This window comes from Aspergillus karnatakaensis (genome assembly GCF_047715665.1).
Source record: "Aspergillus karnatakaensis strain CBS 102800 unplaced genomic scaffold BJY04scaffold_34, whole genome shotgun sequence".
NCBI lineage: Eukaryota > Fungi > Ascomycota > Eurotiomycetes > Eurotiales > Aspergillaceae > Aspergillus > Aspergillus karnatakaensis.
This window is the reverse complement of record NW_027395746.1, coordinates 225127-248497: the sequence shown is the minus strand read 5'-3', so window position 1 is coordinate 248497 and position 23371 is coordinate 225127. Positions and strand designations below refer to the sequence as shown.

Here is a 23371-nt window from a genome sequence, read left to right as displayed (position 1 = left end):
GAATCTATCGCACCTTTCCCGAAAGAAGGCGTTCGAGAACAGAAGGAGCGGAAAAATGGCAGCAGGAGCGACCAGGGCCTTGATCATCGCACCTGCTTCGTGGGGATAAATGGCGCATCACGAATCAGGAAGGTGCAGCTTCAATATAGGAAGGCATGAGCAGACGGCGGTCCGTTGCCCCTGCCTCGGCAGACACGAAGATTGACCAGTATAGGAAAGCACGACGTAGTACCCTGAGATCGAATAAGAAGGGGCGACCGATGGGTGCATCAGTAGCGATGCCAGGTCACCCCTATTTGTTACAAATGTCTTCTCAATGCAAATTTGCTGAAATTCCGGGACGTTGCACTGGTGAGGATGACCAAACCAACGGCTCTATATACTGCGCCGGTTTTCTGAGAAGGGGTGAGACATCACCTTGTGCCATAGCATTAGATGCGAGTGCAAAGCCTTTAGGCTCTATGTCGATGCAGCAGAAGGTGTGGGCATGGTGACCCTCCAGGCGCATTATATTCCGTAAGGTCGTTGTTCTAGGTTTGTACAAGGCGGGTTAACAACATCGGACGAAGCTTGGATGGTTGGTCATCCAAAGGTGACTCAGTGTTCGTTGAGCCCACATTGAACAGGCGAATAACGTGGCGGGGGTGAAGATGTCTCAGGTGAGAAACGAAGCTTCGTCGTCAAGAATGACTCCGTTGACGGTCGTACCGTAATACCACAAGCATCGGCCACAGCTGCAATATGACAGCACCCACCATCAAGCACCCGGCAAACAGCTGGGCTCGCAGGAACTGCGCATCTGACAGATTCACCAAAGTCCCCGCGATGGGTGTGCCGGCTAGCGATCCGAATGAGCTAATGCCCCACATCATTCCCATGCGGGTACCGAGCATCTTCATGTCCGGGCAAAGAGCAGGATGTGAGATAATAGATGTTGGTGCTGTCACCAGTACGCCGGTTAAGATTCCCCAATAACAAGCCCAGACAATGAAGCCAGGTGTGGTGGTGGCGGCGATCCAGGTAAACATGGCCAATGCAGATGCACCAACACAGAATGTTAGAGTACAAATCGGCTTCACGCGAGAGCCAAGAAGATAAGGTACAGTTCGGCCAAACGCTGATGCACCATTGATGATGGCGAGCATGTAGAAGGAAAGGCTGGTTGTAGTCTGCAATACGGTCCGAGAGTACGATGCGACGTAGAAAAGGGGAATCCAGTAAGCAAGCATGACACAGGTGAGGGAGACAGAAAACAGCATGAAAGGGATATCTGTAAATGCCTTCCAGTCTATCAGGCTACGAGCGCCGATTTTCTGGCCAGGTTTCCGACATAGCACAGCACACGTTATGATCGCGAGGAGTAGGTTAATGAAGGCGATGCTGCGGACCGTCCAAGGGAAGCCAATCTTGGGTTGTAGCTGGCGGAACATAATTGGAAACACCACGCTCCCCACACTCGAGCCGATCGATGCGCATCCAATTGCAATCGGACGTTTGGTTGTGAAAAACATCGAGATCACCACGAGGGATGGGATATATGCTATACCCCCGCCAATGCCGACGCAGAACCCCTGGGCAAGAATGACCTGATAATACTGAGTCGCTAAACTAGTCATCATCATCCCGAACACCACAAGAAAGCTTCCCGACATTATAAGCAGACGAAGATAGCCTAGGTCAACCAGCGGACCGGATACAATACCCACCATAACAATGAGAGTCGCCTGCAGACTGCCCACCCATGATATTGCAGACGATGACTCGTCGGGAAGGAGCTCCGTCAGGTAGAATTCCTGGAAAGCTCCGTAGGTACTGATTATTCCCCTATCCTTACGTTAGTTGAGTTTTTTCTTACTGGTTCATTGCATACCAGGTGTTCACGAAGACACAAAAAACCGCCACAACACTGATCCATGCTTCGAAGCCTCCGTTTGGGATTGGCGCGGCCGAGGGTTGTTCCTGAGCTTCGGCGAAGGATTCCGCGCCGGCCGTCTTCGGTTCCTGCTTTTGAATCATTGATCTGCGATGGCGCTCATCGCCGGGGATGTCATCTTGGATCGTTGACGACATGCTCATTGGTCTTTGTTTGGGTAAATAGACAGAATGAAACTCCCCTCGCCCCCAACATTCGAGCAATGGGGAATTGCAACATTAATAAAGGCCTCGGAGAAATTGCGCCATTCCCCAGGCGCGGGGGTCGCGGAGAGCCAGTCTTTGCGTAGAGCGGGCTCCTGTGTGGGGTTTGCCCAGCGCCTAGGGTGCCGCATTGCCGGCTTTCCCCCTATTTTCCGGCTCAGTCCGTCGGCACTTGGCACGGATAGCTGGAATTCTGGTTTTCTTGTTTCCAGGAGTGTTCATCTCTCTGCTTGCTCAAGAAAAGCCAACACCTCTGAGTTTCTCAATTAAAATCCAACGTTCGACAAGCTACGGGGGCATAGCGATCAGCCGGACACGAAAACTGTGCGGGGTATGTGAGATATCCTCGGGTGGCCGTGACTGATCGGCCAATTGCAAGACTTCAACTGAATGGGAGGTTATAATACGGGTTCTGCCATAAAGCTGCCTGGTCGAGAGTGTCTGTCATGAGGGCATCCTGAAACAGATTGTCGGATGTCTCGTCGATCGACCATGAGAGGTAATCCCATTGCATCTCTGGTCGCGTTTGACCGGCGAGCAATGCATCTTGCCTGAAGTTTGCCATGGCGGGCTGGCGATTAAATCCAGGGATTACCGTTGGCTCCGAAGTCTGCCACCCCGATAACTGTGGTGCTGCCTTGGGGGGCACCTGACTCTGCGGTTGGGCAGGCTGGGTTGTGGGTAGGTTGCGGCGAATATGAATCTTCCCAAGAAGGGGCACGTTTACAGTCAGCTCCTGCACGCGTGCGCTGTCGTTGTGTTCCTGTTGAAGAAGATTGCGGAGGGCACGCAGAGTAGTAGCACCACGTTCCGCAAAGTCCGACCCTGCCCCTTCCTTTGACTTTTGCTCCATGAGCTCGATCACTTGCGTTACTACACGCTCGAGGCGGGTTTTGTCGATTTTAAAGCTGCGCTGATCAGGAGACGGAGGTGTGTGAGATGTAAGCAGTAGCAAGACCATGGCAGCGAAGGCTTGAAGATCAAGCAAGCGCAGAGTAAAGAAGCCGGTTGGAAGGTTCGTTCGGAGGAATTGATACCGACCCGCAACAGACTCGCATGCATCCATGCAGGCCAGACGACTGTACAGATATTCCTCACTTCGATCCTGCCGGATTGCGACCGGGAGATGAGCCTTCATGACAATGCAATAATGCACGAATTGAACAATGTGATCAGGTTTTAGTTCGTCGCCAGGGTTAATGATCCACCAGGACTTTGGGGTTTGGGAGGCTAGGTCTCTGGCCTCGCGAGCAATCTCCAAGGCAGAGGTGTATAGCTTGGTGGATGTCCCTTCGGTGGCGCTTAGCTCTTCCAGGTCATGAATCTTGGGTGTAATGTCTACCAGGCGACTAACGTAGACGGAGGGCTGGACGATCCCGTCAACAATAAGGGCAGGGGACGTTCTCGCCGGGTAGCGCCTGGTATATGGTGGCAGATTGATTAACATTCCGGCCATTCGGTCTATTGTGCACATAAGATCCCACAGCTGAACCTTTTCGCTCCAGACGGCCTCATCGGGAACACCATTTGCCTTCTTAAAGCGAGCTAACTGTGCAGCTTTAGGCAGGCCCATGAGCTCCGCTAGGGCGACTGCATGGCGCAGCTTCAGCCAACCTTTCTGCGGATTTCCGCGGCTCATCTGCCTAGTCATGACGGTCAGCCCTCCTGTAGTACACCCTGCGATATTTGCTGATTTGAAAAGGAAGTACCTACAGCCGCACAAAATGCAAGCACATCCCAAGACCCTGAAGTGTCCCAACCAGCCGGTCGTGGGTCATAACCAAGTTTTCCACCGTATCTGAGACAACTCGCGCGAACTCCATCCGTCGTTGGGCGTTTTCAAGCCAAGCTTCCTGGTGTTCGTCGGCGTGGGGAAATTGCTGGGCTGTGATGGCCACGGCTAGGAGCCACGAAGACAACACGACCACGTCTACATCCGGTTGGCACATCTCATCGTGCTGGTCAAGCATTTCTTTGTTCGAGCTGGGGATGGAAGGTTGGGGCAGCATGCAATGAAGCATCCCAAGCCAGTCGTAGGTGCAGATCAGCATCTCTGCAGTCTCCTCTTTCGACGGGATCAGCTTTTGCAGCGCAGGCCGCAAAGACTCGAGAAGATGGGCGGAAGCTTTCACCCTGCGCTCCTGCAGCTGCTCATTGCGACGATGAGAGTCGACGCTAAGCCAGTCATTCTGAAACAGCGAGCGCAGCTGCGATGGTTCGTCTGCGATCAAGATCTCCGACGCTGTGGATTCCCCGTCCGAATCGTCCGAATCCGGGGTATGGGTGGCATCCTGCATGGACGCATTGCCTCCAAGTTTGACCTCGATAGTATTCACGATTCTTGTCAATCGGCTCACTTGCGATTCCAGCTGAGCAATTCGGTATCGTGAAGGCAAACGCTGGGCCTGTCGTGGACGAGAGCTCGATGTCTGGGCAAGACAAGCAGTGTTGCGTTCAGCGCACTGACGGCAGGTTGGGGCGTCCTCCGGAATTCGAACGCAGCGGACCTTTCGCCTTCGGCCTAGAAATCTTAGTTCCGCAGCTAAAGGGACGGGGCAGATAAATGGGATCGGACGTACACTCGGTGCAGCTCTTGGTGCCCTTTCGGACGGCGGGGAAAGTCTGCGGTGCGAGCATCATGCACGCATAAAATGCGTGATTCGTCCGAGAAACAGCTTGTTTGCACTACATTCAAAGTGGATGCAAATGAATCCGATATCAGGAATGAGAAAAGTGGATGGATAGGTGAATGGCAGGAGGCAGGATGAAAGCTGACGACGGAGGGACGGACGAAAGTGTAGTCCGCGGACGATGACCACGTGCGCTCCGAAGCGCCCCTTGCCGAATCGGGCAATGGCCTCAGCAATAGCCTTTTGGTCGGAAGTTGTGTGCATTATAACTCCATCCCTCGATTGGTGGAGGAAGTCTCTAATGACGATCAAACTGAGGCAGACGCCTTTCAGCCGGGATATCGCTGCTTTGAATCGCCGATGAGTGTGGTGAGGTCGGGCGCCTGTTGTGCCTTCCCCCAATATAACTATCAGAGTGCTTACCTCCCAAGTCACACAAACACACAACATCAGACAACACCAACACCAACAACAACAACCGAACACTCTCATCTTTCCTTAGGTACTACCATCCTCCCGCTTCCGCAACCGCGCCTCAACCATTCTCCTTTGCGCAACCAATCGACCTTGTCTTCTCCGTGTCCTCTGTCAAATCGCTATCCCTGAAAACCACTGCAACTACACCGACACTATGGCCTCCGAATTGCAAAAGCGCGGCAGCCCTTATCCTTCCCTGGTGGCAGGCCTTGGGGGTCATCCAAGCAATATCCCTGATACCCCCATCTGCGCTGTCTTCCTCGTCCTCTACATCGCCTTCGCAGTGACCAACATGACCATCTTCCAGATCAACCTCAGAAGGAAACACAAATTTGTCTTGTCCGCGATGCTCTTCGGTTTCTCCATGGCGCGCATCACTACGCTTGTCCTGCGCATCGCTTGGGCCAATCGCCCACATAATGGTCGCCTTGCTATCGCTGCGAATATCTTTGTGAACGCCGGCGTCCTCTTGGTCTATGTCATCAACTTGATCCTCGCACAGCGCATTCTCCGAGCAAAGCAACCCCACATTGGCTGGCACCGTATCCCTCGCACTGGCAGCAAGGTCTTTTACTGGATAATCCCCGCTGCGCTGATTATGGTTATCACGGCTGTTGTTGTTTCGGCCTACACTCTCAATCCAGAGGTCCGGGCCAAGTGTCGCGATGTGCAGCTGACTGCTATGACCTATCTCCTGATCTTCACAGTCCTCCCGCTGCTACATATCGTGCCCGCTTACGTCCTGCCTCGCTCCGCTGATGAGGAGTCGTTTGGCGAGGGTAGCATGCTCGCGAAGGCGATCATTGTCGCGCTCTCCACCTGCATGTGCATCTTGATTGCGGGTTTCAAATCCGGGGCGACATGGAGCCCTCCACGACCGGCCAACAACCCAGCCTGGTATCATTCCAAGTCCACGTTTTATGTTTTCAACTTCATGCTTGAGATCATGATCTTGTGTTTGTTGACCTTCAGCCGCATCGACAAGCGGTTCTACATTCCTGACGGCTCGACCAAGCCGGGCGACTACAGCGCCATCGAGCGAAAGCAGTCGGAGGACCAAGAAGCGCCTTCTGAGCCGGAAACGACTAAATTAAAGCAACAAGAGTAATTAGTGACGGAAGTTTGTGAGAAAAACTCAAACCTGCATCTGAGAGTTATACTATATAGATAGCGTTGACGAGATGCGCTGATTCCATTTGTTGTTAGCATGATTTAGACTATTCATGTCGTGTAATAATACTAGTCAGAAATGGCACATTCGCCCCTGTGGCTTTTCTCTTTTCTTTTCTTTTTTTAAGGGTCTCCTGAACTGTCAAGATGACTGACTGTAGCAAGTCGGGAGTCGGTGGTTATAAGCTCCGACATACGGACGTTATCTCCGAGCGCTCGCATCGGACGTGCAAACTGTCCGTTCTACCATGAAGGATTATATTACTTCTTGATAAGAATACCTTGAGCGTCACGGAACTACTTGGCCCACGACTAATCAACTAACTCTATATATAGGTCTGCGACCATTACTAGCTTCCCTGCAATCCCCGAATCCTCTCGGACTCGGGAATAGCCCACTTTACCATCCATTCCGACTCAAGAACCTGCTGAGCAGACGGTCGTTTCTCCGGCTTGAAAGAACGCATTGCACGCAGCATCTCCAAGAGAGCAGTTCGCTCGCTTAATTCCAGCGGCGCCATCCCTGCCTGAATCCGCGGTTGCTGGATGTTCATTTCGAGGAGATCTTCCAAAGATTTATACTGGGAGGTGGCTCGATTATTGGGATCGCCGGCGTTGGTGAAGTGGTTTTCTCGGCCCTCCCATTTTTTCCACCATTCGGTCGGGAGCGGGCCGAGGGCTGCGATTTGCTGGCAGGTCATGTCGTCTTCGTTTGTCAGGAAGCCTTCGAATAGAGATCGTTGGGCTATGATATCCCAGATGGTGCATGCGAGCGTCTAGATATCAGAGGAGAAAGTAAGGGGTGTTGTCTGCTTAAATTGTGCCTCGGGTGGTCTTATTGAGAGAGGTGTGTGACTCGAATCGCTTTGCTCGTGTTGGTGAGAACGTCTGGCCAAAGTCTGTGAGAATGATCCTGGCTTCTGGGAGTGTAATCTTTTCACTTGGTGCACCAAGCCAGATAGGTATGATGCCATGTTTTGGAACTCCTGGTGGAAGTGCCTGGCCATCTAAACGATTGACTGGCTCGAGATCCGGCTCTCCATACAGCTCATATAGCTGTTTAGTGGATAAACCGTCGAAGTTGGACTGGGTTCGAAGGAGGATGTTTCCGCGATGAAGATCTCCATGAACAAAGCCTTTCGAATGCATATACCGAACCACTGTCGCGAGCTGTCCTTCTAACGCACGCGCTACATCAATTGGAAAGAGGCTTATCCATGATCCATTCTTTGCGTCAGATAAGCTCATCCTTGCCGGGCTTGTCACCAGGCAGGCGTGGTTACCGTTGGGGCCTTGGATGCTAAATCTATCCAAAATCGAAGGTATCATTGTTGTGCCTATGCCTGACGATTTTGGAGACTCTGATAGCTGGGACAGTATCTCCGTCTCCAGAGGATCTGAATCGGCCGTGAAAATCTTGAAGGCAACATATCGGCTAGCTATCTCGTCGCGGGCCAGCCAGATTGTTGAGTATGTACCGTGGCCAAGTTTGTGAGCAACACGGTAGCGATGGTGAAAGTGGTCGCCTATTTCCACAGGATGATAGCCGCCCTCTTAGTAATATTCCATTCGCTCCACGCTCTCAATAGGCTCATACAAGACCTGGCTGGTGCTCATTGCTGGAGCGAAGGAGAAAGCACGGGAGAGTTGCCGATGGAAGTATGACAAGTCGGCCTTGTGCTTATCCAAGAAACAATAAAGGAAATTCGGTCGCAAGGACAGAGTGCGTGTGAGGCAGAAGCAATGCGCCTTCATCGTGGCTGATTGGTACAAGGAGGAGGCCGTGAACTGGCGCCATGGCGCCTCTTAGTCAGGTATTGCCCACAAAGCCTTCAATTCATGCGGCAGAGGCCTCCAGGAGGAGAAGGAACGTGGTGGTGAAGACCATGGAGACCATGAGGAAGATGATGGTCGTGGAAGGGAGATGAGCACGTGATCCGACCAGGCCGTTTTTGGTGAGCTGCCCACTCCACAAAGTCCCTCTCCTTCTCACATTACTTTTCTTGAAGATAAACAGTAGGTACCGTATCTGTTGAACTTTCGGTTCTACGAGTCTACACTCTGCCGCAACTCTGATCGCTCCACAGTGTGATCGGTGCCCCACATCTCGTATATCGATTCCAGTCTCGCAACCTTACCGCGAAGGCCGGTTCACTGCACCTCGCAGTTGTTACACCCCGACAAAAAGTACTCGAGAGACTCTTTCCCGCTCAATGTCACCCCGCGAAGGAACGCGATCAAGTCCGATCAGGTACTTGATGCGCTCGAATCATCGTTCAGATTTCGGATGAGCCCTCCGGATACTGCAGTTAGGATTGGCTCCGTCAGGAGCGTGTGCAGAATCCAGTCGCTGTATTGTTGACGGCAGCCGTGTGATTCCTGGAGGAGCTGAGCTTGCAGGGTTTCCTAGACACCAGCTCACCACATTCGCGGAAAAACAACTTCACAACAGACGGATGCTTCCAGACCAATCCAGCTGAGAATTGTATTAGTGATCGGAGGGGTATCATACCAGATCAAGACACTAGCCGACAAACCCCTCTCCTGATGTAGCCTCATCAACACGAGGGATGCAGGAGCGACGACCATATCGACCAGGGGCGGTCGAACATATCCTCTGAAGACCAGATCTCGATGCATGATGCCTGCTGTTGTCTCACCCGAAACCAATCCGAGCCACTGCCAAGGGCGCTACGCCCGCGCATTTCTGCAGGCTGTGTGCTGTCCAAGGGGATCGCTGCATGCGCTGGCCAATAGTGCTTCAGGTACCCATCCGGGTTTTGGCCAGGCTCTTACACGGGTATAAAGGTGCGCAAGTCTCTTTGTACCATGACCTTCTCCTCAAAGAAAGCAATGTTTTCGCCCATGTTGTTACTTGCTCTGTTTCTCGGCCTTGTGGCCGGGCAAGACGATGGTATGTAACATTCACAAACTCCAATGGCCAAAACTGACGTTGTATAGCTATCACCAGCGACCAATGGCTTATTACACTAAACACCACCATCTTCTGGCCGACTTCGACCGACTATTTCTATGGACCTACTGATGGTCCACAGGCATCTGCCGTCTCGTGTAATGCCGCTTGGGTTGAATGGTCTGGACGCTCAACGGAGCTGCGATCGCTGGGCTCAACCGCTACCAGCGAGTCTACTGGTTCTTATGCTACTAGCACTGGCGCTTGTCGGACCTCCGTCACTCCTGAGGCTTGGTCTAACACGCATTCTGGGCCTCTCACCACGTTGTGTGACGGGATTCCTCGTGCTCTTGGATCTAGAGAGATTGCCACGGCGTACTACCCTGGTGATGGTCCGTGTTCTGAAGGGTTCCGAACCTTCACCAACACCGAGACCCTATACCGCAATCCATCTGACCAGCCTCAATGTACTTTGCAAACTAGCGAGTGTATTCCAATTTGGTCTACATGGTCCAGTCTCTCGAGCTCCTGGCGCGACTCCATCATTACCAGCGCCCCCGGCGACACCAACAGCCCCATCCGTCCCTGGGAGTGCCCTTCAACTCAGCGCACATACCCGGAAGAGAACCCGTGCTCAAACTGTCACTTCCTCCCGGGCACAGCCACGCTCTTTTACTGGCCTGTCACGACTGAAAGCGGTGATCTCTGTCTGCAGAATGGAACCACCGTCTCTCCCTCTGGCCCAAGCACAGTCATCGTGAATGGCGAGACCTTTGTCTCCCCATCCGCCTACCTCTCCTTCACCAGGATTTACGCCTGGAGTAACCGCCGCAACCACCCTGGCAGCCAATGCGGCGAGTACCACTCCAACACCATCGTTTCAATGGACCCAAGCACCCTCTCGTCCATCCGCAATCACCGGAACGCCAGGTACCCAGTCATCGGAACGTCCTACCCCTTCAATTTCGCCGAGTTCCAGACCCACGAGATTGGGGAATACACCCAATCGCTGATCCCATGGCCGCAGTTCCGGGGAGGAGAGCAGTGTCCGCTCTATGAGCCTACCTGCGAGATTGTTCGAGACGACTATGTCCCTTGGCTGAAGGTGCCCGAGGAGGTGCGCGGGATTGATGCTGGTTGGAGCGTGTGCGACGACGACTGGTATGTCCCGCCTGTCACTTTGGTCGCGCTCGATCGGCCGGAGATTACTATCACCGCTACTCCTACGCCTGAAGATGTGTTCCTCGCAGAGGCTACTCCTCAGGATGGTCCTGCGGCGTCGACTCCAGAGCCTACTCTAGGGTGGTAGACAACGCCAGTCGTCTACTTGGTTTAGATTTATAGCTTTGGCTAGGATGGTAGATCAATACCTCCCTGTCTAAGAAAGAAGCACCAGAGATAGTTACTAGATCCATAGGGTTGCGCGTAGCCTCAAAATCCAATCTAGATTATTCTCCCCGTACATTGAGTCACACATAAGTAAATACATAAACTCCGCATTCTAATCCATTAGTCCAGTTCTCACTCACCCTCACTCAGCCTGCACCTGCGCAGCCAGCCCCGCTGCCACCATCGTGCCTGAATAGATAGCCGGCGTAACAGCCTTAATTGGGCCAGCGATGTCCCCCACCGCAAAGACACCAGCCTCACTCGTCTCGAAGAACGGCTGCGACACCTCGATGTCCCCCGCAGGCGTCATCCTCAGACCCAGCTGCTCAGCAAAAGGGCCGTTCACTTTCATTTCCGGGGCATAAACCTGCGGCCGATCTTGTTAGCCACCCTCCAAAATCATAGTGATGCAGGGGCACATACCAAGAACCCTTCTTCTTTCGCACCCTCTTTCTCAAAATGAACAACAACCCTCGCTCCAGTCTCGCCTTTCTCAAACTTCTTGATGACGCGGTTCTCAAAAACAACATTCAATCCTTCCACTTCGTTCTCAAGCAACGTCGCAAACCCCTCATTACCATTCGTGTAGACAGTCACACTCTCCGCCAGCCGACTCGCCATCCTCAGCACCTTAACCGGGCTCGGTATTGTCGTGAGCGGTCCCGTAGCAAGCACACCGACGGATTTCTGCCCGCGCTCTTCATACCCGTCGCAAAAGAGACAGTGGAAGCTTTCGTCAACGATCAGTCAGTCTTCCATCCATCTCTTGAGACACCGAGGGGGTAGCAAGAAAGAAAGAAGAAGGAAAATGAAAGAAAACCTACATATTCGTTCCCCAACACTCCTCAAACCCCGGGATATCAAGCGGGAGATCCTTAACACCAGTTGCGAGGACGAGTTTCCTCGCATACCACGCATTTCCTTCGGTATCGGTTGCTTCGAACACTTTCTTGTTTTCCTTCTCACTCTCACTGTGTACCTTCCTCACGGCCTCAATCGCCCGATCCTCAAACCGGATAGTGCTATACCGCGCAAGGAGATCTTCCCTCGCCTTCTTCCGGAAATCCTTCGGATTCGCGTGATCCCACCCAACGACGTTATGCATGTGTGATGTTCTTGCGTTTCGGTAGAGGCCCGAGTCGAAGACAACGGCCGTGTGGAGTTGGCGCGCGAGACCCGTTGCGACGGAGAGGCCGGCGGGGCCGGCGCCGATGATGAGGGCGTCAAGGAGGGGGGTTGTCATTCCGAGTTGGGTTGGGAGGGACATGGCGAAAAGGTGGAGGGGGAGGGTCAGGTTCATTGGTTTTATGATTGGGTTGTTTTGTGTTGTGTTGGAATTGGGTTGAGTTGGTGTTTCTGATGCGGATCTTGAAGGGGGGATACATGGTATCTTATAGCTTGTTCCTGGGGAAGTCTGCGATATGTGTGCGATATGTTTCCGAAGGAGCGCCAGGGGGTATATCATAATAGTTAGTAAATTAGAAAAGTTAGAGGATGTAAACCTTGTCGTGGTGATGGTTGTGAGTGGTCAGCGGAGACATTCTATAAAAGCCTCCGAGGTCACGATCTCGGGTTCGTCTGCAAGGTACCTACTACTACGGTAAGCTTGGAGGCTAGACCAAGTAGATTAGAGATGGCAAGGGTTCGAGACAGAGTTTTCTGCTTGCTAATAAATGGAATTGTGATTTTGAATCAACGTAAATATCGCGAAGCTATAACTGAGAGCCAATAAGTCACTCCGATCAGGTAGCAATATAGACACACGGCACGCTTTTGAATCCAGACTAGAATCATAAGCAACAGACAAAACATAATGATTTCCTCAAGGAAGGATATGAGCATTGAACATTGCAAAGGAGAAAGAAAAAAATCACATCAACTTAGCATACAACCTCCCTGCCTCATCCAACTCGTCCTCACTGCGCATAAACTCCTTGAACTTCTGTAGACCCGAACTCCTCCTCTGCCGCCTGAGTTGCTGGGGGGCTACACCTGTACGTGTACCTGCACCTGTAGCCTGAGCCTCATCGTTCACTTGAGCCGGAGCCTCCTCATTGCTCGACTGCCGCTCAAGACCCTGACTCTGGTCCTGGCTCTGAAGAAAGTCGCTCTCAGCCGCCGCCTCGCCAAAGCTAGGACGGCGCTGATGGTGTGCGCTCCCAATCGAAGCTGAAGGCTGGCCTTCACCGTAGCTAGGACGGCGGTGGAGCATGCGCTCCATGAAGTGTTCCTTTCGGTCGGTGGCTAGATGCGAGAGATGTCATTTGGGGTTCGTGGCGAGGGGGTTGGTTGTGCGGACCTTGACCTTGGGGTTCGGGCATGGTGCTTTTCTTGGTGTTCGTCTAAAGGATACTTGATTTACAATGGCTGCTGGTGTGTGTGAGGTTGTCGTGAATGCGGGGAAGTCTGGAGTACAGGTACTTCGAGAGATGTCACGGTCATGTGCCTACCATCGCGTGGCGATACGTGGGTTGGATTGCCATGCACGTCACCATTCTAGATTATCGTACTATTGACCGACTATAAAATACCTAATCCAACAACTATTATGATTATAAAATACCCAGTATCACCACACACTATAGCCTAGCCTCAGGATCCTCCGTATAGATCAAAGCTTCACCCCTCCCCTCCTCACCTCCGCCTCACTCCACTCCCACAACCTCCTCCCCATCTCCTCATCAACGACATACCGATTCGTTGTCTTGCCATTCCCCACAGGCACGTAGTAAGCCCCATTAACCAGCGCCTCCTTCTTCGCCCCAACAGCCGCCCACAGCTGATTCGCCGCGCCCTGCTCAATATGCGTCGCAAAGAACCCCAGCACCTTCGTCCCGATCAATGTAATTGGATTCCGCTTGCCGATGGGCCCGTAGAGATCCGTCCCAATAATACCCGGGTGCACGGAGACGGCCGTGATGTTCGGATGCCGACGTGCGAGCTCAGCCGCGAAGAGGATGTTGGCTGCTTTGGACGCGCCGTAGCGCGCCATCGTGTTGCACTCTTTGAGTCTTGGTTGGTCGAGAATGACATCGAAGCCCGGGGCCAGGTTGTGTCCTATTGAGCTTAAGGAGACGACGCGCACGTCGGAGGCTGGCTCCTCGGCTTTGGAGAGGAGGGTCGGGAGGAGGAGTTTGGTGAGCAGGAAGTGGCCTGTGTGATTTGTTCCCAGTTGGATTTCATGGCCTAGGTCAGTTTCCCCCGCTGGTAGGGTCATGACGCCTGCGTTGAGGATGAGGATATCTAGCCGCGAAGCCTGTGCTTTGAACTGCTCTGCTGCATCTTGCACGGATTTCGTTGATGAGAGGTCTAGCGGAAGCCAGGTGACTCGTGCATCTGGTGTCGCAGACTTCAACTCTTTGATCGCATTCAGGGCTTTTTCTTCTGTGCGAGCAGCGAGGAAGACTTGCGCTGGATTGTGCTGGATGATTTGCCGGATGGTCTCTTTGCCGAGGCCGGTGTTCCCTATCCTTTCGTCAATTTCATCCTGAAGTAGTGGGAACAGAACTCACCTCCAGTAACGAGAACAACCTTCCCATCAAGATCAGGGATATCGCGCGACGGGTGAAACGAAACTCCGCCGAGATAATTGGCGGGATTCAGGTTCGCCCAGGTGAAGGCCGCGACCGAGGTGATGAACATATTCGCTTCCGGTATTCCCTTCCTTCACTAAACACTGATACAGCTCGAGGTGCGGACAACGGGTATTTATCACCTCGATCAAGTACCAAAAAGAAATCCACCGGGCGGCGGTGTAACGTTGGCGTTGAAGGTTAAATACGGTGGACTTTGCCGCGGCGGGTCTGGATGTTTTCACAAGCCCGGAGGCGGAGGCCCTGGCGAACGTCATCGGTTGAGATGGGGATCTTCATCGTGTCGATCTGGCCTTGACGAAAAGATATCCGAGGTTGGCGGCATGAGGTCTTGGGTTCATCTTGGCTTCGTTGAAGAGAAGAGATTGGAGAGAAAAGATGCTCAGATGATCATCGTGAGGTGATCGCGTCGAGGTTGTGATTGTTGTTGTTTCTGCTCGCGCATAAAAGCGGCTGGATTATGCATCTACATAACTTTGTGTATCATTTGTGCATGTCCTCGAACCAACCTCGAGGTGGAGGCCGAGGCTCTGGTTGTTTGCCACCTTGTTGAGATAGTTTATAAAGACCTTCTATGATGCTATGAGAAGAAAATACAATTATGGCTATGCGTAAGATCATGTGGTGCTGTTGTTGATGCGTCGGTAGCTGGCTCAATATATATATTGAGATAGGAGTATTCTCTCCAGAATCGCCTGGACCCTTTTTGAGTGTGCGTACATTAGGAAATACAGCGCATTATCTATCGAGGCTCTCAATCTATAAACATCATATCTAAATAGCAGCAGACGAAGATACAAACACATTGTAACTCACTCACGCACTGCCCACCTTTCTAAAATCCTCCAACTTCCTCCTCTGCTCCCCCCTCTCATCAAAATTCCCCTCATCAAACCACCCCTCAAACCCTCCTTTTACCCCCTCCCACTCATCTCTCAATATCGAAAACCAAGCCGTATCCCGATTCCTCCCCTTGACCACAAGGTGCTGTCGAAACGTCCCCTCATACTGGAACCCCAACCGAGCAGCCGCCCTCTTCGAGCCCGCATTTAGCGCATTACATTTCCACTCGACTCGCCGGTACCCCAGATCCTCAAGAGCGTGTTTGAGGAGCAGATAGACGGTCTCCGTCGCGAGAACAGTGCGCTGCAAGGGGAGGGAAAACATCACGTGACCGATTTCCAGGCGGCGGTGCTCGGGGGATATGTTCATGTATGCGAGGTATCCCAGGGGTTTTCCTGCTGTAGAAGTCTTTGAATCTCCTGCCGGAGGGCGATTGTCGATGATAGCGAAGAAAAGAGGGTCGTTGGAGCTTTCGCGTTTCGTGAAGTCGTCTTCGAGGTCAGAGAGTGTGTCGAAGGGGCCGTCGGGGATGTAGTCCCATAGCGCTGTTTGGTTTGGGTGGTCGTTGTTGAGCAGTGGAAAGAGCTGTTCGGCGTGGCGGGCCGTCAAAGGTTCTAGTTTGACAGTTCGCCCGGTGAGGGTGACTCGTGAGGGAGGGGTCGCCTCTGGGACTGTGACGATTGGGCCAATTGGTCTTTCTGACATTTCTGCGATTGAGTATGGATTGGAGGAGCATGAGAGGGGCAATTGCGATTGCGACGAGGTTGATATAGGAGTCGTTTGACTCATCGGCGTATTCGTAAAGGAACCGTCCTGCCCGCGCTTGCCGGATTTGGAGATCTAAGTGACATCGGGCGCGATGGCGCGATTGGCTTTACATGCGAATACGTCGCCAAGGAGATGAAGTGACATGAAGAGAAATTGCAGGCGGATACGAAACACAATAGTTGTCTAGATCAATGTTCAATTCCAAGTTTGCATGCTTTTAAACATCTTGCGTCTGGTGGGAAATATAGGGAAGCCAGACAGTCTATAGATTTACGCAACTACACGGAAAGAGTGAACAAGATGGAGTGGCATTTGGAGCATCTATTTGACTAGCTGCCAGAGCGAAGTTTGATTAATCGCAGAGCTACCTCCTTCTAAATGATGGTCATTTCGGTGCTAGAAGCGTTTAGAGAGCGCCAGAGTTGGAGACCTTGATGACCTTGGAGGTCTTGCCGCTGCCGGAGCCGAGCTTCTCAACAGCCTTGACGACATCCTGGCCCTCAACAACCTCGCCGAAAACGACGTGGGCACCGTCGAGCCATGAGGTAACAACGGTCTAATGGAGTTAGTATACCATCACTTCAGGGAGGGAGAATTGCTTACGGTGATGAAGAACTGAGAGCCGTTGGTGTTCTTTCCAGCGTTGGCCATGGAGAGGAGGAAGGGCTTGTCGTGCTTGAGAGTGAAGTTCTCGTCGGCGAACTTCTCACCGTAGATGGACTTGCCACCGGTTCCCTGAGGCCACTGTCAGTAGCGATTCTCATTATAGTTATAGGGCGGCACCCACGTTGCCCTTGGTGAAGTCACCACCCTGGAGCATGAACTGGGGAATGACACGGTGGAAGGGAGAGCCGGCGTATCCGAAGCCGTGCTGGCCAGTGGCTAGCTCGCGGAAGTTCCTAGCGGTCTTAGGGACAACATTGTCGTAGAGCTTGAAGACAATGCGACCAAGGGGCTCTATTGAACTTGTCAGCAGTGTTTGGACGCGAGGGTGCAATGGGAGTGGAAAAGAGTGGACAGCAAGGTGGATGGAAGCGGGTGGGGAAGTTATAGAGAAACGATGGTGCGAATTGGATCAGGAGAGTCATACGGTCATCAGCAGTGACATCGAAGAAGACGTTAGACATGGTGGGCGAGGAGTGAAGAGATTTTCGTGAAGGTTGAAGCTGTGAAAAAAAGTGGTGAGAGAGGAAGAGCTGAGGGGAAGCTTCTTAAGCTGCGGGGCAGAATCGAACCCCGCCTTTGTCAGCTAAGCTTACATCATGGAATTTCCCACCACAAAGTGACAACAATAGAACACGATAATAATAATGCCCAGATTAAAGGGGCTAGGACCTCCTGCAGTCCGGAAGAAAGTACCAATCAAGCTGTGGTTGCTCCATTGAGACCCGCGTCGTGAGCCACCAAGGTGTTTCTATTCGCCGCATCCAGGTGCTCGTCGGTTGCGCCATTCTTGTGTCGGAGGGAATTGATCGGCGACGAGGGGCTGGACAGATCTTGCAACCTCCAGATAGATCCTGAGCGAGGCTCTGAGGAACACGGCTTGATCCAAAGAGCTTCTGTTGCTGAGCTGTTTTGTTCCCGAGGTCCTCCTATTGTGATGTGGAATGCTTCTGCCTAAGGCAGCGGCGGGGTACGTCATGCATGGAATTTTGCCGGAACCTGCGAGGCTTGGCACCACGTGACACCCGCTGGTTCCAGCTCTCTGCCTCAGGCATAAAGAACGCCCATGGAACTGCCCCTGAGTTACTTACCTACTACCTTATCTTCGTTAGTGTCTTCAACGTCTGTACGGAGTATTGCACCACTACTACAATATATATGGCGCCTGCTATTGGGACATAATAATATATGGACGTCTCTCTTGGGCCGTAGCTGCGGCGCCTGCCGCGCCCTGCTATCAGCAGCACATGTCGCGGCCATCTGAGACTTGATCTACCACGACCTATGGCTCCTTCACCCGGGCCCTTAGGCAATCGACACTGAAACTCTGATTCTTTAGATTAACACTTCCCCGAGAAACAGTTCCTGCGATCTGTGCAAGAGCGACAACCGCGACATAGGACCTGGGGAGTGATCGACCGATGCACATATCAGGACGAAGCTACCTGAGAAAAGCTCAAGACAGCCATGGCTTGAACAGTTCTTGGTGAAGTTGATATCTGGGGCACTGGGCCACTGACTGAGCATCTCGAAATGAAGTTCGTCAAAGATTGTGAAGCGCTTGATCGAGCATCAAAAGGGCAGCTACGAACTCATGTCACGGTGTGGCGAGAGGGCGCTTTCAAGAGTAAGGAGATAGACTCGCACAATGCCTATGCCTTTGATACGCGGTTCCAGTATTTCATCAAAGTTGACGAAGGTGGATTGAAAAATATCAAGGACGAGTGGGACGATAGCCCGATGCGCACGGGAATCGGCTACGTCAACATTATACTGGCTAACTGGGGACAGCGGAAGAGGTCTATCCTGAAGATCATTATGAAGAGATTGAGGGTGCACGGACTATGATCTTGGCTGCATTAGATTGTCTTGGGACACTGTGAAATCTCGTCTATACATCAACTGTCAGGATGAGTGGTACTGCTTCTATCAACAGCCCCCAGATGTGGTATATCACTATAGGTGAAGCGCATGGGTTACTGTCACGGCCATTGTGGACTGGTCTTGATATTTGGTGCATTGATATTAGTTGATACCTTAGCACCTTTCCTCAATCCTGCTACTGTCTTAGATACTTTAATTGTGAATTCTATACTTGCATGCTGCTGTCTAGAAGAAAGCACTTTAGGCATGCTTTAAAGTGTAATAGTTAAGCTTTATAGCTAAAAGTTAGTAAACATGAACTAAGCATTATCGCGTATAGTTAACACAGTGCATGCAGACTTTTTCTCTTCCTCTTGTCGCAGCACTTGACTGTGCCAGGTAAACACTTCACCATGCACTTTCTTTTGTTGGGTCTTTACTAGCCTTTCGCCTATTTTGACCTGCATCCAGGTCGCATCAGCTGACTTGCAGCAGGGATTCCATTCCGGCCAGCCTTCCCCTCCTTACCTCAACTTTACATTCCTCGAAGCCCAACAATCCAGGCATCGCACTGTGCGAAATGGCGCCGAACAACGAAGTGCGCTATGTAGAGATAGATGCCACTCCTGATGCTGCACAAGAGCCCTCTAGCTTTCTCAGTTTGAAGTGGACAGTCGGCGAACAATGGTGGCACCGATCAAGGTGAGAGTTTCTATCATCGCAAATAGCGCCTTAACCAAACACCATCCAGCTACCTCGGCGCCCTCCTCTTCAACGCAGGCGCATTCACCCTCCCAGCCCTCTACGGAACCCTCGTCAAGATCTGGATTGCAAACATCAACTCATCTCTCGTCGTGACCACTGATGTCTACACCTACATCGGAACTGTTGCCGAGGTCCTGAACGAAGGTCTTCCTCGTGCAGTCTGGGTTACGATCGCCGATAAAGAAGCCCGCTCCTTCGACGCTCGTCTCGGGCTCGCGCATACGCTTGTCGCCTTCCAAGCTCTCCTCGGATTAATCATGAGCATCGCGTTCGCAGGCGCTGCGAAACAGTTCTCAGCAACATTTGTACCCCATGACGTGCGCGACGCGAGCATTACCTACGTGCGCATCAGCGCCTTCTCAGCCCTGAGCTCGGCGATTGAAGTCGCGGTATCTAACGCAACCAGAGCGCTCGACAAACCCGATGTGCCGCTGTTCATCAGCACAGTCAAAGTCGTCATCAACATCGTCTTGGATTTCCTGTTCATCTCCAAGTTCCACGTCGGCAGTTGGACACCGGATATCAACATGCAGGCGGGGATTCGCCTTAGCTGTGATATGGTCGCTGCATTCGCTGGTTTGGTTTACTTCTTTGTTACTACCACTCTCCGCCGCCGCAGAGAGGATCCGACCTGGCGAAGCGAGAAGCCGACTCTGAGCGCGTTTCTGGTCCTTCTCAAACCGGGCTCTATCACATTTATTGAATCTGCTGTTCGAAACGCGCTGTATCTCTGGCTCGTCGCGGGGGTTGTTGCAATGTCAGCGGACTATGCTACCGCCTGGGGCGTCTTCTCGACAATCCGCTGGGGACTGGTGATGGTTCCCGTGCAAGCTCTGGAAGCTACCACGCTGGCATTCGTTGGGCATGCGTGGGGGCAGTTAAAGAAGAGAACTGATAACGGCCGCTGGTCATGGACAAGCCTCTACAGTACACCTCCCTTCAATGTTATTGATTCCCGACAGAGACAACAATGCTAACATTGAACAGCGGTGACAAGACCCTCCCTCCTGTCCGTCGTCATCGCCCTGATCATCGAAATCCCTCTGTTGATTTTCATGTCCTTCTACGGGTGTAAATCCTTCGCTTTCTGGCTGAGCCAGTCAGACCCCGTCTCGGAGATAGTTGAACACATGTGGAGGACAATAGACTGGTGAGCATCTATAACCCTCCCATAACCAACCCCTCTAAAAAGTCTGATTATGTAGGTGCTACATCCTGTACGCAATCTCCACACAACTCGCCGCAATCCTCCTCGCAACACGCACACCGTGGTATCTCGCCCAGAGTCTCATTTCGAATATCTGCTACGTTCTCCCATGGGCGATTGTCTGCCAGGTTGTCGAGTTGAACAAGGACAATGCATGGACGTACCATAGTCTTGTCTTTGGAGGGAGTCTTGTGTTTTCCTTTGGAGATATACTAATCGTTGATGCGGTCTGGGCTTTTCGGTTTTTGAGAGGGAGGCTTTCTACGAGGAGGGTTTGATTGAGACTGTCAAGGTGTTTGGTCGGATATTCCTCTCTAATTTGATCTTGGAGCGATAATAAACTCAAGCAGCTAGTTATTTATACATATGGCAATAAATCAAAGCCCATCCTCCCTCAACGCTAACAGATGCGCAAGCGCCCAGTCCTGATCATTCGCATACGGATCCCGATAATGCCCCTTGCGGCCCTCGACTGTCGTCGGGAAAATAAACGCACAGTACCCCCTCCCCTTTTCATCGATAAGCACCAGATTCCCCCTCAGCACTCCCTCCGCGCGTCTCGCATAGCTTTCATCCCCCGTCGCCTTGGCATAATGATGCAGGGCAATTGCCGTCAACGTACTCCAGTGGTGAGGGAATGTATCGCCCCACATCCGATCCTTACCAAACCAGTAACCGTCCCAGTGTCTGATTCCGATGTCGTGGAGGTGGAAGTCTGGCTGGCGGCCGCTGAAGGCAAGGAGGCGGTCGAAGTGGCCGTGTGCTGCGTCAAGGTAGAACTGGTTCTCTGTGAAGCGGTAGAGCTCGAGGAGGATGATGGCCGCTGGGGCGATGATGGATTGTTCGTAGTTTACCTCGGCGGAGGGGTAGTTGGGGCCGACTTCTGCGATGCGGCGGCCGTGGGCTTCGAAGAGGGATAGCAGGTGGGCGACTGTTTTGTTGTCGCCGGTTTCTTGGAAGTATTGGAGGCCTTCGTAGATGGGGAGGTTGATCGGGTAGTAGTCGATTGCTTCTTCTTCTTCGTAGAAGCGCTCGATCGTGCGGATGAGACGCTCGGTTGGGGTTGCGGTGTAGTTTCCGTGGCTGGTTGTTGGTTTGTTGCCGAGTTTGGCCATTTGGAGATGGAATTGCATGACCCAGGGCCAGTTGTAGAGACGGAGTGAGGCAGTTCGAGACCCGATGGGCCAGGAGTGGACGTAACCATCAGCGGATTGAAGCTTGTTGGTCACGTAGTCGTAGTATGTGCGGAGGGAAGCTTCGACGTCTGGATCGGAGTTGGTCTGAAGCCAGCGAGAGATGAAGACGCCCATGCCGACGCGCTCGCGGCCGGTGTTGCGGTCGGAGGATGTGTCAAAGGTCACGATGCCTTCCATCTGGTTGTCGTAGACTGCGTATGCGCCTGCCTTCGTTTGATCGGTGAAGTCTGTGCTGAGTTGCTGCTTTGTAGTGATGAACTTGACTCGTGTCGCGATGAGTTCGTTGATGCCGGGAACAACATTCAAAACGACGGTTGAGTTACGCTGGTTCTTGCCTTTGCCCACCGTGAGCTTGATTGTCTGCTCCCCTGTTTTCCCAGCTTCAATAGTGGTCGAGTATGAGCCCTTCTTACCAGGCATGAACTCGAGCCCCTCCGAAGAGACACCTCTAGCAATCTGGCCAGAAACAGTCAGGTTAACTGACTCCCCTGCCACAGCAGTCCAGCTCGACGCCTCAACATGGAGAAACTGGTTCGACCGCTCAACCGCCTGTTGGAAGAAATCCTCCCAGTCATCATGCCAGAACAGCGACCAGCACACACGGCTAGACTCCTTGCTTTGCAGCGTCGGCAGGCTGGGATGCAGAAGAAAAACACCACGTGTATTGGATAGAGTCACCGGATTCCTCGCCTCAACACTATACCCGACCAACGAGCCCTCCGTGACAACCAGACCGAGATGCGGCCCGCGCAGACCCATCCGTGTGAGCTTCACCCACGACGACGCACCTCCATTTGCCCAGATGTGCGCGTGCGCTCTGTTTTCAAGAACATCCTCAGTCGAACTATAGTGATCATTAAACGGCGTGTAGATCGCAAACGCCTCAGTCGCCGCATCATTAAGCACCAACTCCTCATCACCGGTGTTTGTAAAGGCGTAGCACTCTTCGAGAGACTTCGAGCGACCATCAAGTCGCCTCGTAACATCAACCTTCAGCCCGTCAAGCTTGTACGTTGCCTTCATGCTGTCGTCATGAACGGTGATATGGGGATTCGTCCAGAAAGAGCGATGGAGAGCGCCGAGGTCAGCATACCCCAAGCCCCATTTGCTTCCGAGGGGCTGCCATGGGGTGTTCTCGGGGCCGCTAATCCAGCTCATGGAGGCATTATCTCGTGGATGGACGATGGAGAGGAGAGCACCGGTGTTTGGATCGACGCCGACCTTGAAGTCGCGCGAGCGCAGGTACTGCGTTGCGGTGACGGTGGACGCAGCACCGACGAGGAGGAGCGGTTCGAGGCGCATTGTCGCCGGTCAGGAAATAACAAACCCTGATGCCACGAGTTGTTAATGTAGGCCCTGCAGAGAAAGAGAAAAGATCGGCGTTTTCATACTCACCAGCTTCGATCCCTGCTTCTTTATACACCCGCTCGTAACATCCACGACCGAGTATTTACCCGATCGACCCACAGATAGCTTGGTTAGAACCCTGAGTGGTCAGGATTCCATCCTTCTCCAAGACTGCATCTTCTCCTGTGTGGGGTTCGGGATAATTGAATCCGGGGAAATACGACGATCTGCATCATAAGGATCGCGGGGTTCGGAGGCTTGGTCTCGGTGATTCTGCGCTTGATGCCGAAGATGTGTGCCGTGGCGGGTTATTGATATCTAGCAATTGTCAGTAGGCATTAATTGATTGACTATCTCCTGAGATAGACGGAAGGTTGGAGACCCTGAGAAGGTGCGTCTGAGCATCAGTT

The 23371-nt window shown here is 52.5% G+C and overlaps 12 protein-coding genes across 12 annotated transcripts; 4 read left to right on the top strand and 8 right to left on the bottom strand.

The window, feature by feature from the left end:
* Positions 1-680: 680 nt before the first annotated feature.
* Positions 681-4773, bottom strand: BJY04DRAFT_208413 (major facilitator superfamily domain-containing protein; the record flags this gene model as incomplete). The annotated part of the gene is made up of 6 exons (XM_073713988.1): positions 681-1824; positions 1871-2001; positions 2388-2389; positions 2524-3779; positions 3850-4657; positions 4716-4773. The coding sequence occupies 6 exons, from the start codon at positions 4771-4773 to the stop codon at positions 681-683; spliced, it is 3399 nt and encodes a 1132-aa protein (XP_073569752.1).
* Positions 4774-5214: 441 nt separating this feature from the next.
* On the top strand, positions 5215-6449 carry BJY04DRAFT_192695 (uncharacterized protein). The gene has a single exon (XM_073711811.1). The coding sequence runs from the start codon at positions 5398-5400 to the stop codon at positions 6349-6351; it is 954 nt and encodes a 317-aa protein (XP_073569751.1). The 5' UTR covers positions 5215-5397; the 3' UTR covers positions 6352-6449.
* A 314-nt stretch (positions 6450-6763) lies between these two features.
* Positions 6764-8168, bottom strand: BJY04DRAFT_208411 (kinase-like domain-containing protein; the record flags this gene model as incomplete). The annotated part of the gene is made up of 3 exons (XM_073713987.1): positions 6764-7158; positions 7355-7966; positions 8054-8168. 3 exons carry the CDS (start codon positions 8166-8168, stop codon positions 6764-6766), a joined length of 1122 nt encoding a protein of 373 aa, XP_073569750.1.
* Positions 8169-9263: 1095 nt separating this feature from the next.
* Positions 9264-10786, top strand: BJY04DRAFT_192691 (uncharacterized protein; the record flags this gene model as incomplete). The annotated part of the gene is made up of 2 exons (XM_073711810.1): positions 9264-9327; positions 9375-10786. 2 exons carry the CDS (start codon positions 9267-9269, stop codon positions 10634-10636), a joined length of 1323 nt encoding a protein of 440 aa, XP_073569749.1. The 3' UTR covers positions 10637-10786.
* Positions 10787-10858: 72 nt separating this feature from the next.
* Positions 10859-11983, bottom strand: BJY04DRAFT_219738 (NAD(P)/FAD-dependent oxidoreductase; the record flags this gene model as incomplete). Its single annotated transcript, XM_073716668.1, has 3 exons — positions 10859-11083; positions 11140-11446; positions 11541-11983. The coding sequence occupies 3 exons, from the start codon at positions 11981-11983 to the stop codon at positions 10859-10861; spliced, it is 975 nt and encodes a 324-aa protein (XP_073569748.1).
* A 396-nt stretch (positions 11984-12379) lies between these two features.
* On the bottom strand, positions 12380-13126 carry BJY04DRAFT_192689 (uncharacterized protein). The gene is made up of 2 exons (XM_073711809.1): positions 13016-13126; positions 12380-12960 (listed from the first exon to the last, which is right to left on the bottom strand). Exons 1-2 carry the CDS (start codon positions 13035-13037, stop codon positions 12587-12589), a joined length of 396 nt encoding a protein of 131 aa, XP_073569747.1. The 5' UTR covers positions 13038-13126; the 3' UTR covers positions 12380-12586.
* Positions 13127-13142: 16 nt separating this feature from the next.
* BJY04DRAFT_192687 (putative short-chain dehydrogenase/reductase family protein) lies at positions 13143-14710 on the bottom strand. Its single transcript, XM_073711808.1, has 2 exons — positions 14229-14710; positions 13143-14181 (listed from the first exon to the last, which is right to left on the bottom strand). Exons 1-2 carry the CDS (start codon positions 14356-14358, stop codon positions 13328-13330), a joined length of 984 nt encoding a protein of 327 aa, XP_073569746.1. The 5' UTR covers positions 14359-14710; the 3' UTR covers positions 13143-13327.
* Positions 14711-15120: 410 nt separating this feature from the next.
* On the bottom strand, positions 15121-16008 carry BJY04DRAFT_192686 (GNAT family N-acetyltransferase). The gene has a single exon (XM_073711807.1). The coding sequence runs from the start codon at positions 15939-15941 to the stop codon at positions 15126-15128; it is 816 nt and encodes a 271-aa protein (XP_073569745.1). The 5' UTR covers positions 15942-16008; the 3' UTR covers positions 15121-15125.
* A 204-nt stretch (positions 16009-16212) lies between these two features.
* On the bottom strand, positions 16213-17118 carry BJY04DRAFT_192683 (peptidylprolyl isomerase). Its single transcript, XM_073711806.1, has 4 exons — positions 17011-17118; positions 16708-16877; positions 16524-16655; positions 16213-16476 (listed from the first exon to the last, which is right to left on the bottom strand). Exons 1-4 carry the CDS (start codon positions 17045-17047, stop codon positions 16327-16329), a joined length of 489 nt encoding a protein of 162 aa, XP_073569744.1. The 5' UTR covers positions 17048-17118; the 3' UTR covers positions 16213-16326.
* A 998-nt stretch (positions 17119-18116) lies between these two features.
* Positions 18117-18431, top strand: BJY04DRAFT_219733 (uncharacterized protein; the record flags this gene model as incomplete). Its single annotated transcript, XM_073716667.1, has 1 exon — positions 18117-18431. One exon carries the CDS (start codon positions 18117-18119, stop codon positions 18429-18431), a length of 315 nt encoding a protein of 104 aa, XP_073569743.1.
* A 562-nt stretch (positions 18432-18993) lies between these two features.
* On the top strand, positions 18994-20810 carry BJY04DRAFT_192679 (uncharacterized protein). Its single transcript, XM_073711805.1, has 4 exons — positions 18994-19148; positions 19198-20138; positions 20199-20361; positions 20417-20810. Exons 1-4 carry the CDS (start codon positions 19027-19029, stop codon positions 20694-20696), a joined length of 1506 nt encoding a protein of 501 aa, XP_073569742.1. The 5' UTR covers positions 18994-19026; the 3' UTR covers positions 20697-20810.
* Positions 20796-22916, bottom strand: BJY04DRAFT_228833 (uncharacterized protein; the record flags this gene model as incomplete). Its single annotated transcript, XM_073718931.1, has 1 exon — positions 20796-22916. One exon carries the CDS (start codon positions 22914-22916, stop codon positions 20796-20798), a length of 2121 nt encoding a protein of 706 aa, XP_073569741.1.
* Positions 22917-23371: the final 455 nt, after the last annotated feature.